The sequence below is a fragment of the Esox lucius genome, chromosome 5 (genome assembly GCF_011004845.1).
Source record: "Esox lucius isolate fEsoLuc1 chromosome 5, fEsoLuc1.pri, whole genome shotgun sequence".
Taxonomy (NCBI): Eukaryota; Metazoa; Chordata; class Actinopteri; order Esociformes; family Esocidae; genus Esox; species Esox lucius.
In genome coordinates, this window is record NC_047573.1 from 3,994,399 (window position 1) to 4,006,644 (window position 12,246).

Below are 12,246 nucleotides of genomic sequence, written 5' to 3' on the forward strand. Positions count from 1 at the left end.
TCCAGAGCGACTGGCTAACACACGTCTGTATTTCTATCCTTGTCGGGACAAGAGACCTAACCCATACCCAGAAATCCATGTTCCCTACACGTCGCCACGTACAGACAAACGTGGATCACACACAGACCATATCCACAGACACACAATTTCATTTGTTTTGCTCTGTATTCCATCAGAAGTTATACAAATACCATGCGGTTCAATTGCAGACTGTCAGCTTATTATAATTAAAGCCAAACCCAAATCCACCACTAGAGCCTGCGCTCTATCTGAGAGGATTTCATTAGTATAAGTAATAAAGTGACTCTTACACCTATCAGAGGTGAAAGTAAAGCTACTTAATGGTTGCTTACACGTGTAAATACGCTCAGATCTCCACGAGTGCATAGGGTTTGGTGTTTATTTGTAATTATGGTATTGTTGAATTGATTATTATGGGTATGACGTTGTTAGCCACGACTCAGCGTCGTCATCGTCGTTGTTGGTTCACCTGCCATAACATGTCCTAATCTGTGTATGCAACCAATACAATTTATTTGGTTTACTCTCCTTCTAGTTCCCTTTTTCAAATCTTCAGGATGGTGGAAAAATAATCATCGGCGTTAAGGCAGTGATCAGGGTAACCGAACAATAGAATGTGGGCGTATTATTCATTTTATAATAATACAAATATGCAAAATATAATTTCTACAAGACTAGAAACCAGGCCAAGCTTTCTTAAAAACAGAAGCGATGTCTGCTACTAGACGTGCAAGAGACGGTATACGATAATAAAAAAAAAAAACACTGATATATATATGTTTAAAAATGTATAAACACAAAACACTTGGTACGCTTCCGGTAAAAATCACTCTCTTCCTATTGGCCGAATTTAAAAATAAGACCGCGACAGTTTGGAATGACTAAAGAAGGAATTTCGGTGTGATTCAGGTTTTTGGGAAGTTTTCTGTCACGTAAGTAGAAATAAGGAGCCCAGTGTCATTGAAATGTGTATTTTTGTAATGATTCTAATATACACGGTAGCGAGCGACGTTACTTTTTAGTTGGCTAACGTCAGAATCGTTTGAATGTTGGTTTGTTTGCTGGCTGGCTGGTTAGCTAGCTGGCTAGCTCTAGCTGGCTTTTCTTTAGATAACATCAAATTAAACCTCCTCATTACAGTCAATGTAGTTGCCAACTAGTTTTGTTTTAATTAACTAAATTTGATTAATATAGTATTTTAACAGCATTACACCGGCTTCTTACAGCGCTGACCACAGTGTTATTTTAGGCATGTGGTGTGCTGACCTGAACGTCAGGTGCTTTTCTAGTCTGAGTACAGTAGCTGGTTGGGTACATTGACATTAGTTAACTTCAGTAGTTGGATCATTTGAAAGGTGTGTCGAGCAGCGCCTTGCTGACAACTAAGTTGTAATTTCCCCCACCACATTATTGGACAGGATGATGGAATCATGTTTTCACAACAAATTGGAGACCATGGAGGGAGTAGACGTCGATGACCTGAGAAAAGACCTCTTCTCAGAGTTTCACTCCTTGGACCCAGATGGAACATGCCTACAAGAGATGGAGCATTTGCAGGTGTTCCTTCGCATTCGACCATTCACAACTGCTGAGAATGAAAACTGCGAAGCACAGGTAAAATAATATACCCACCCCTTTGGCTTGAAATTCAGTTTGTCCCTAGAAGGACAAAAGATACTTTTACATCTCCGTAATGCACTCTCGGGGAAACCAAGCCTAGGAAATATATACGTACTGTTGGCCAATGTTTTAAATGACCGTGGCCTGCTGCCTTTTCCCTGCATGTTGAAGGACTGTGTTTCCATTGAGTCCCCGGACACAGTCCTTCTCAAGGCTCCGAGGTCTTCCCTATCAGCCCGGCTCAGTGACAGATCAGTCCCCCAGACCGCCCAGCGCTTTCAGTTCTCTCAGGTCAGTAGCTACTGGGCTCGTCAGTGCCCGCCATGTTCTCACTAGGAACAGAAAAATGATTAGTTGGTTTCATTCATGTTATCTCTTTGTTCTAAGGTTCTGGGGCCAGAAACCACTCAGAAGGAGATGTTTGACAGAACCGTGAGAAACCTGGTCAAGGATGTTTTAGAAGGTGGAAACTCTCTCGTGTTCACGTACGGAGTCACAAATGCGGGAAAGACGTTCACTTTTCTAGGTTTGATTATTTTATTTTGATCCAGATTTGTATGGAGGCATTTTGGCATAATATCTAAGGGCCAGTCTGGGTAAGCAGTAGCAAAGATTAAATGTTTCAAATCCAGCGTGGTGAAAATCCTATGTTTAAGCTGCTGATTATGTCTGTTTTCATCAGCAGCAACCCAGAACTTGGTTTAGGTGGGGAAAGTACATTTACTCTAAGTGCCCTTTCCACAACTCATTCTGAGCACCCAGTGAATTATGGGCCTTTGTCAACTACATCACAGTAACAAACCACCTGTCTAAGCTAAGCCAATTGGCTTCACATCTCCGTGTTTCCCAGTCCTTTTCCTGGGGTTGTGCACAGCGGTATTTAAATGCTTGTTGATGCATTTTGCTTCAAACTGGGTTCAGTTGTTGCTTAATATGTGTATAGAATGACATGTAACCAGACCAGTAGCGTGCACGGCAGGCTGAGGTGTATAGAATGACATGTAACCAGACCAGTAGCGTGCACGGCAGGCTCAGGGCAGGGCCATGCGATGAAGTAGTAGTGTGCACATAGCGGGGTGATGTTTGTCACATCAGCGTTCACCCCTTGTTTTAGGTCCGGAGGCCAACGCAGGCGTCCTACCCAGGTCTCTGAATGTCATCTTCAGTAGCATTGAGGGTCGAGTCTACAACCAGATGACCATCAAGCCGCAGCGGTGCCGAGAGTTCATCAGGCTCACCAAAGACCAGCAGAGTGACGAGGCCGCCAACAAGAGAAATTTGTTTCGTGTCCTCAAGGAGGTAATGCAGCTACTGGTTTGGGGTCTGTTCAGGAATTGCACCAAAAGTGTTATTTTATAACGCTTTTTTGAGACGTTTAGAATTTTGTTTGAGTTGACTGGAATTCAAATGGGATTGGACCTGACCTTGGCTGCCTGGGCTGGTCCTTTTGACCCAACCTTTTCTCAGTAGGTTGTTCTTTTGGGATCTGATAACTACTGATTAATGCTCCTGGTCGCTGTTGCTCCTTAGGTTGATAATCAGAAGACCAACGTCAGCCATGCAAGCTCCACTGGCAAGACCACCCTGGAAGGCGAGGATGGTTTCATGTTCTCACACCTGCACCGCATGTTGCCTTTCCACTGTGTACTGAAGTAGTCAGTTATCAGAGGCTGTTATCCAGAGTGACTGACCGTTTGGTCAGTAGCTCGTCATCACGCTGGTCTTATGTCCTAACAGAGTTTGGTAATCAACATGTGTTTCTCTGCTGACAGGGTCCACGCTTAATGCCGTTGAGGAGACCGTGACCGAAGACTGCTTCAGTCTGGTTGTTGACACGCACACCAAGTTCTCTGTCTGGGTGTCCTTCTGCGAGATTTACAATGAGAACATCCACGACCTGCTGGAGCCTATCCCCAATGGGGCGGTGAGGAGATCTACACTGCGTTTGTCGCAGGACGTCAAGGGCAACTCTTTTGTGAAAGGTGACCGACGTGTTGAAAGGCGTATTTACTATTTCTTAATTTAAGCTGTAACATGGCTGTTGTAAAACACAATGCATGTGAACTTTTATAGCACATGACGATCTCAATATTAAAATAGAAGTGAGAGCGGTGCTCGTTGGAACGCAGGGGAAACCTTGGAACGACAACACAGTTGCAGCATCGACCGAGCTCCAGAAAGCTGCTTGGAAGAGAAGTTGAAAAGCTTTTAATATTGTCATTTCAGATCTCAAGTGGGTACAGGTGAACAATGCTGAGGAGGCCTACAAGGTGATGAAGCTGGGAAAGAAAAACCAGAGCTTTGCCAGCACCAAGCTCAACCTGCTGTCAAGCCGGAGGTGTGATTATATTTAGCATATGTTTATAAATATTTGTTTTGGATGTGTTTGTCTGGGAATTTGCAGCAGATCCCAAAGTAGGTCGACTCCAGAATTCTCATAGCAACCTTTCTCTCTGCTCAGCCATAGCATCTTCTCAGTTCGTATTCTTCGGATTGAAGATTCTAGGATTCCTCGTGTGAACTGTATTAGCGAGTAAGTTGAATGTTTGCCTGCGCACACACACACACACACACACACACACACACACACACACACACACACACACACACACACACACACACACACACACACACAACATCCTGTAAAGGTTAGGTTTTATGCAATGTTGGTTGAGACTTTGGGCCAAAGGGGTTTTACTGTTGAGTCCCTTCATCTACATTTGTTTGTTTATATCTCTGTCTAGTTATAATGAATGCACACTTCAGCTAATGCAAACAGACTCATTCTGAGCCATAGGGAGTTGTGCTGGACCGGTTCTGATCCGTGGTAGGCCCTCTGGGTGCCGGCTGCCCTGTGAAATGTGACCACCTACCCAGTAAAGCAGCTGTGCGCTGGTGCTCTTTGAGAAGCCAGGACTACCTATGTGTGATTGCTGTGAACTGTCAAGGTGAGGGTCAGCTCAGATTGTTTCCATCTCGGATGTTCAGGCCTTATGGGAGAAATGGCAGGTTTTCTGTGGTTCCGTCATAGTCTTGCTCGGGTCACAGCAAGTGAAGTGGAATAACCAGTGGCTTGTTTCTCGCTAGGTGGATGAATATCTGGAAATGTGAGCAAGGGCTACATTAAGCCTGGTTTATACTTCTGTGGGTCTGCATTCTTATTGTCATGTGCAGAAATGGGCTCCGCGTTTGAAGTTGTGTAGCATTGTGTCGATGGCGCCACCTAGCACCCAAAAAAAATGTAATGGCTATATTGCAAAATGGTGGTTTGCTTGTAGCGCAGGAAAACATATAATAGCTACCTAGCTAGATCGGGGAAGACTCAAACAACAAATCTGTGTCTGGAATGATGAGTTTGAGACCTTTTAAAATGAATTGAGAAGGAAGATGAATTGGAATAAATGGTTTGTATACAGTTAATTAGGAGAGAATGCGAAGTCTTCAAAAGAAGGTTGTCAACGAGGGTTGTATTCCTCCCATTTTGCCTGTATTCCTTACTGTAGGTGAACTCCTCGCTCCGCCATTCAACCAGCCACTGCGACTCTGCGTAGGCTATGCCCCTTGTGTTTTTGAGCTGGTGCGTGTAGCCTTTGCGGCCTGGCTTGGTGGTGTCCGAGGACCCTACACCGACACGTTTGACATTAAAGTGTATAAATCAGGTTTTAGTCTTAAAACAAGACCTTCTCTCTCCGACCACAATATACATACCTGAGGCACATGTGTACATAACCCAGAAACAGGATCTGTGCTGCACAAATGGCACAGTGACTAGACCAAGAACATGTGGTGCTTTCCAGGTCCGAGGAGGTTGAGTGGCAGTCAGGCAAATCCACTGGATTCCCAACTGCACGCTTTGTTACAGTCTCACTGGAGACTGGGGCACCAACCCACGTGCCAGTGGTTTTCCTGGAGCGTGGGCACTCACGTTTCCTGGATATAAAAGCAAGGGATGATGCTCTACTTTTTTTTGTTTTATATATTTATTTATGCATTAGAAAAAGGTGCAGTAATTATGCTAATAATGATGGTCTTCACCATTGACTTGGTTAACACTATTGATTGATCTGCACACACAAAAAATACTTTCTCTTGGTCACCGAGGGACTGACAGTTGATGTTGTTGAATGGTGTCTGTGCTTCTCACACAGGTCGCTGGACAAATCAGTCCCTGTTGGTAAATCCATTGTTGATCAGATTAACCGTTTTGGTATGTCAGTAACCAATTCACAAAAACGATTTAAAATGCATTTTGGTCATTTCAAGCCCCTTTCTCACAATTGTTAAATATGGAAAGTATTAAATACTAATGTTGTGCCATTTTCTTGGCCGTGTGTTTCCATAAGTGGGTAAAGAAATGCTTTTGTCGAGTGCAGTGTTTGTGGACAACCTATTTAACATTAATCAGCAGTTGTGTGAATTGCCATGAACAGTGAATGCCATGATTTCAGCCTGCTCTGTTCATGTTATTAAATGGCTTCCCTGTTGATATCAGAAACTGTCCGTTTTATTTAAGGCAGGAATGTTTTTCTCTCGGTCTAGGCTGTCTTTGTGTGACCTTGCTGGCTCAGAGAGGTGTGCTAAAACGCAGAATAAAGGCGAGCGTCTGAAAGAGGCTGGGAATATCAACACTTCCCTAATGACCCTGGGAAAGTGTATCAACGCGCTACGGCACAGCCAGCAGTCCAAGTAAGCCCTGTCTGCTTTGTGAAACGCGTAACACCTTTCACTAGGGAATTACAGACTGCCAAGTCAATACAAATTCGTCAACCCACTGTGTATTCCTGAAGTAAATTATTGGCAGCGCTCACACTGCTTGCATAATAGAAATAGTGATGTTTTTGACCTTTGACACTGGTTGTGCCAGGCTTCCGCAGCACGTCCCCTTCAGGGAAAGCAAGCTGACCCACTACCTGCAGGGCTTCTTCTGTGGCCGGGGCAAGGCCTGCATGATTGTCAACATAAACCAGTGCGCCTCCATGTTCGACGAAACCCTCAACGTGCTCAAGTTCTCCGCCGTGGCCCAGAAGGTGGTGGTCCTGACCACCAAGACGGTTCCCCCGCTGGCCACCAAGAGGTCTGCCCGGGAGCTGTCCATGATCATCAACAATGCCGACCGGAAGAACCTGTTGGGTCACAGTAGGAGGAGCTCTCTGGTGGCCTGGGAGAACAGTCTGGAGGACGTGCCGGAGGATGAGGACGATGAGACCGAGGAGGATGAGGACACCGAGGAGGATGAGGAGAGCACGGTAGAGAACACCGTGATGGATGAGAGCATGCCGCAAGTGGACGATGACAAGATTGTCATTGATAAAGGCACTTACAAGGTGAGGATTTCTTCAGAGTTCTCTGTAGTAATGACCTTTTTTATTTGTGCTTTCTGGTTCTGTGGTTGGCGACTCTGCTGAGACCACCATGGACACGTGTGGTACTGACGGGTGTTGGGCCCAACCACACCTCAGGATCACAGACCGAGACTGACGGACCCGCGGGCTCCGCAATGAATACGTCTGATTCATTCAGAAGAAAGAATCCGATCAACTGCATCATTTAGACTTCTCCACTACTGGTTTCTGACTTACAGCCAATTTGGCCTGGTCACTAATGGGGTCAGACCAGTTGCCCCTTCTCCACCTAACTGTCACAGGCACATTCAGCTGCCGAACGTTGCAGATACACGCCGTGAAAAGCACAGAAACGATTCCTTATTCTGGGTCTACAAACTGCCTTCCGTCTTAACAACATTACAAGTTATTTATAATTATTTGTAGCTCGGTCAGCCACAATTTAACCGTGACGCGTTGCAGTTTTGACAGCGGTTGTGTGTCTGGACCCTTCAGAAACAGCTGCGCCAGTTGAAGGAGCTCCAGGACCTGGTCCAGAAGGTGCGGTCTGAGAACCTGGCGCTTGAATCTCGGATCCGCGAAGAGGTCACCAGGGAGTTCGCCGATCTCTTTTCAGAAATGCAGCAGGATTACAAGTGAGCTATTGTTTTCGTTTCAGTCCTGACTGTCATATGGATAAAGGAAACGTTTCTCTTTGCTTTCTTTTGTCATCTTGTTTGCTTTTTGAGTCATTAAGGTTATAGCTGGAGCTTGATTACATCCATAATGTGTTGTGTCTGGCAGTGATCGTCTGGTCAAGGAGAAGGAGATCATTGAGGAGAGAGCAGAGACTCGTCTGATGATCCTGAAGAATCTCATGAACAAGAACAGTCAGGAAGAGCGGAACCAAGCGGAGAAGGTCCTGTTAATGCATTAACACGATGTGTCCCAGACCTGTAGTGGTGGTCTGCCTGTTATGTAACAGTATTGACTTGTATGTTCTCAACAGCTCAGTGGCTCTAGTACAAATGTAACAGAAACTGAGGGTACTCTGTGTGCTTGCCTCTCTCTCTTTTTTCTCCTGCAGGAGGGCAAGTTGTCATTTGGGGACATGTTTGACTCCATGTGTAGTGACGTGGCCGGTATCAAGGAGGTGGCGGAGGCAGCCAAGACGTGTCTGGTTACTGAACCGGATGCCGGCAGTGACACCGTCTACGACATGAAGGCCAGGGTGGCCCGTTTGTCCGTTCAGCTGAATGAAGCCCTGGAGCAGCTCTCTGTTAAAACCAAAGGTAGGACACATGGTCGCCTCGCTGCCCTTGTTCATCAGAAGCCTGTCGTCTTCTCGCGCGCTTCAAAACGTATAACGTAGTATTTAATCTGAAGATGGATGTAATGGAGAAGGTCTGACCAAGTAATTAACCGAAGTGCATCCAAGTTCATTTCAGTACGCCTATATCCCGGGTCATTGTGGGAGGTTCTGCAGCTGTGAGCTCAATCGTCTTCCCTGGGGAGTCCGTTCTCCTCTAGCGTGCTTGTGTACTAGCGAAAACTTCCTGGTTGAGTGAGCAGTGTGATTACATGCTGAACTGCTTTGCACTGTGTGTTTAGTACTTCCACTCTCCAGCTGGTGTGTTGTGAAATGAAGTATGGGATGTGATGGAGGGGATGTTCAGTTTCTGAACTGATTGCCTCTTTCCACAACAGTGGCTGTGCTAGAACACATGTTTCCCTTTGCCTTTTACTTATTTTGTCTTTCTATTTCAGAGCTAGATCATTTTTACAGACAAGCCCAGCAAGCAAATGAACAGCTTGAAGAGGCAAGCAAGGTAGCAGGCTCTTTCTTTGGTTTTAATGATTCAGTGATCTGTTTTGGTAAAGGTCTTGTGGGGACACTGTGTGACCCTGTGAGATTTCTGTTCTGGCTTCATTGAGATTTTGTGAGTTCTTCTCTTTTAGAGTGCAGAGACTCAAGAGCTGAAGTCCTCTCATCTCTTGGATATTTGTAATGAGAAGGATGAGATGATCTCCCAGCTCCAGATCACCGTCGAAGAGCAGGCTAAAGCCGCCAGCCAGAATGTACGTTTTGATGGGTTTCAACAAGCTCATTGTAATCGGCCTGTGTTGCTTTCCCTCCTGTACCATTATCCTGGAAGTATTTCAGTATATTATGTTAAAGTAGGAGCTGGATAACGTCATGGTTCACTTCAAGTAGCACAACTACCATCCTGCTTTGTTTTTCTTGCATGTTTTATTTTTATTACGTGCAACTTAGTGACTGGACTTTTACTTCCCTGATCTTACTAACAGAAGCTTGCATATCCACAGTGTGACTACAATGACTCCAGTAGGCACTAAGCCCAGTGTTTCTTTTTTAAATCTGTTGTTTCTTCCTTGATAGAAGACCACATTAGACAGCATCAAGCAGGAGATCCTGCTTCTGAAAAGGAGCTGCACATGCTTTAGGGAGGAGAGGGCCAGCTCTCGCAATGCAAACCGCAAAAGGCTGGTGGACCTCCAGCCGGATGTGGAAGACCAGCCCCCCAGCAAGAAAGGTACGGGTTGGGCGCCGAGCACGGCTGGGAAACCCCTCCCGTCGTTTGTGGGAGTGAGAGCTGTGGGGCGAGAGAATACCACCAAAGGTCGCAAAAACATCCGCTTAAAAAGACGGATGTCCTCGCTGAAGAAATGACGTTGCTGATTCCCTTCTACGTTTTGTTTTCATGCGTTCCCATGTTTCTGTTCCCGCTGTCTGGTTTTCTGTATTGTAAAGACGTTCTAATCCATGTTACTTCAACTACTAATAAAGTCTTTTTATTTTATGGGGGTGGGGGTTTGGTGTGCTCAGGTGTTTGCCCATTCTTGTAGTGTCAGTCTTAGTTGATTTTCTGAGGGATTAATTAATGTTGTGGGAAATCATTTTTATTCACAAATATACTTTGACATTCACTATATTGTCTTTGGTACAGGCCTCATAAAGGGGCAGTGTTTTCTAATATGTTTAAAATGTGTCTGCTTCTTGGATATTTAGAGAACCAGTCGTCTTGCGTCCCTGTAGCTGACGCTTAGAGGCAGCGACGGTTTGTCGCTTCAAACTTTCAGCTCCTTTGTCAAACTAAGACGATACGTTATAACGCAGTAGTTGACCATGTTCTAATATTGGTTGTTTGCAACTCCTTTGCCTATCGTTTCTAAAGTGTCCTTGTTATTAGGGGTCCATGAGGCATGTAGTGGTGGCGCCGAGGAGAAGACGGACAGATTGCGCGCAGAGCCATACTTGAGATCCTCAGAAATGGTCGGATTGGAGGAGGTCCGTGTGCGGGCCCTCCCAGGGGCGTGCCAGGCGCAAGCTGCGAAGCTGGATGCCCCGGAAGCTGATGCCTTGAGGGGCTGCCAGACCACGCGTGACCATGAGGTCAGAGGAGAAAATGCCCTGATAGCCTCCCTGACACAGGAGGTGACACGCCTGAGGCAAGAAGTGGGGGTCTGTCAAACTGTGTCTGAGGTACCCGGGGACAGTGGGCTTCGTCTAGACATGGTGGGACAGAAGAGGGACTGCTCGGAGGCCCTGGAGGAGAGCGAGAGGAGTCACAAGCAGATTCAAATGCTTGAAGGAGAGCTTGAACAGAAGCTGTCCTTACAGAAACTCACTTCTGACCAGGAGAAGGAAGAGCTGAAACAGAAGCTGTCCCTACAGAAGCTCACTTCAGACCAGGAGATGGAAGAGCTGAAACAGAAGCTGTCCTTACAGAAACTCACTTCTGACCAGGAGAAGGAAGAGCTGAAACAGAAGCTGTCCCTACAGAAGCTCACTTCAGACCAGGAAATGGAAGAGCTGAAACAGAAGCTGTCCCTACAGAAGCTCACTTCAGACCAGGAGATGGAAGAGCTGAAACAGAAGCTGTCCCTACAGAAACTCACTTCAGACCAGGAGATGGAAGAGCTGAAACAGAAGCTGTCCCTACAGAAACTCACTTCAGACCAGGAGATGGAAGAGCTGAAACAGAAGCTGTCCCTACAGAAACTCACTTCAGACCAGGAGATGGAAGAGCTGAAACAGAAGCTGTCCCAACAGCAGGTCTTAGAACAGGAATTGGAAGAGCTGAAACAGAAGCTGTCCCAACAAGAACTGACCGTGGAACAGCTTAAGAACGAAGTGAAGGAAACTAAAACCAAGGACAACCACATCAACAGCGAGAGGGAGACGGCCGAGATGTTGAGTGCGCCAAACTCGGACCTAGAGGCCGAGGTTGCTTCCTTGAAAAGAAAAATTGCCGATCTGGAGGAGAAGGAGTGTGCCTGGCGAACGGAGAGGGAGGCCGTAACCGTGTCCCAGGTGTATAACGACGAGCTCCTGGCCCAAACCGAGAGAGCAGCAGAGCTGGAGAAGAGACTGTCTGAGATGGAGGTGCAGGTGTCGGGCCTGCAGAGGAGCCTGAGGGACGCACAGGACAGACGGGAGGAGGAGGAGACAGCGGCTGTGCAGGAGGCTCGCAGGAGGGAGGTGGAGAGGAGGAGGGAGCTGCTGGCTGTGGCTGAAGAGGCCATCGCTCAGAAAGACGCGGAGCTAGAGAAGAGAGCCCAGGACGTTACCAGGTTAGTACACCGGTCGTTGACCGTAGGGATAAAGGCCTCTTTTAGCCAGATGGACGCTTTCCGCAGCGCTTTTGAGGGCCTCTGTCGTTGTTGTCCACGAAGTGGGACTTTCAGCTTCCTCTGCTGATCCCAACTGATGACTGTTAGAGAACAGAACAGATGGTGAGAATTAAAGAATGTAGATGTCAATCGTTGGGAGGTCCAGTAATCTAATCCGTATTTGTAATTGAGATTACACGTTTCTTTGTTTTCCCGCTCTTTCTCACTGTCAAGCGTTGAGGAAAATCTCATTGTTTAAATCCAACAGATTGAAGGAATTAGCTAAAATTGACTCAGACAAGGTGAAGAGTTTGAGTCTGGACCTTCAGAGAAAAGAGGATGACACTTCCGATCTCAAAGAGAAGCTGGCTGACGCTAAAAAACAGATTCAGCAAGTTCAAAGAGAGGTAAATGCTGATATTCATGCAAGGGATTAATAGCGAGAGCTTAATTACATATAGAGTCACTATTACTAACATTTCTGACATTTTATCTCCTACCCAAGATCTCATCTGTGCGTGACGAGGATAAATGTCTGAAACAAAAACTGCAGGACTTGGAGAAATTGAAGAAACAGCAACAAGCTGAATTGGCCAACAGAGACAGGAGCATACAGCAGCTGAGAACAGTAAGATGTTTTGATCAGCGC

At 46.2% G+C, this 12,246-nt stretch overlaps 1 protein-coding gene across 4 annotated transcripts in view; it reads left to right on the plus strand.

The window, feature by feature from the left end:
- The first annotated feature begins 845 nt into the window (after positions 1-845).
- The window catches only part of kif20ba (kinesin family member 20Ba), a 28,801-nt gene continuing 17,400 nt past the window's right edge, over positions 846-12,246 (plus strand). For 3 of the 4 annotated variants that reach the window (XM_029120116.2, XM_029120117.2, XM_029120118.2), the window contains exons 1-20: positions 846-953; positions 1,440-1,635; positions 1,813-1,932; positions 2,029-2,167; positions 2,756-2,940; positions 3,172-3,232; positions 3,414-3,623; positions 3,868-3,979; positions 4,103-4,174; positions 6,181-6,327; positions 6,506-6,965; positions 7,479-7,618; positions 7,767-7,881; positions 8,050-8,254; positions 8,730-8,791; positions 8,922-9,041; positions 9,364-9,517; positions 10,175-11,558; positions 11,866-12,004; positions 12,103-12,225. In XM_029120116.2, coding sequence (XP_028975949.2) covers positions 1,441-1,635; positions 1,813-1,932; positions 2,029-2,167; positions 2,756-2,940; positions 3,172-3,232; positions 3,414-3,623; positions 3,868-3,979; positions 4,103-4,174; positions 6,181-6,327; positions 6,506-6,965; positions 7,479-7,618; positions 7,767-7,881; positions 8,050-8,254; positions 8,730-8,791; positions 8,922-9,041; positions 9,364-9,517; positions 10,175-11,558; positions 11,866-12,004; positions 12,103-12,225 — 4,143 coding nt within the window. In that variant the 5' untranslated portion in view covers positions 846-953; position 1,440. The remainder of the gene's footprint in view (positions 954-1,439; positions 1,636-1,812; positions 1,933-2,028; positions 2,168-2,755; positions 2,941-3,171; positions 3,233-3,413; positions 3,624-3,867; positions 3,980-4,102; positions 4,175-6,180; positions 6,328-6,505; positions 6,966-7,478; positions 7,619-7,766; positions 7,882-8,049; positions 8,255-8,729; positions 8,792-8,921; positions 9,042-9,363; positions 9,518-10,174; positions 11,559-11,865; positions 12,005-12,102; positions 12,226-12,246) is intronic. The other variant, XM_034292461.1, reaches the window with a different exon arrangement.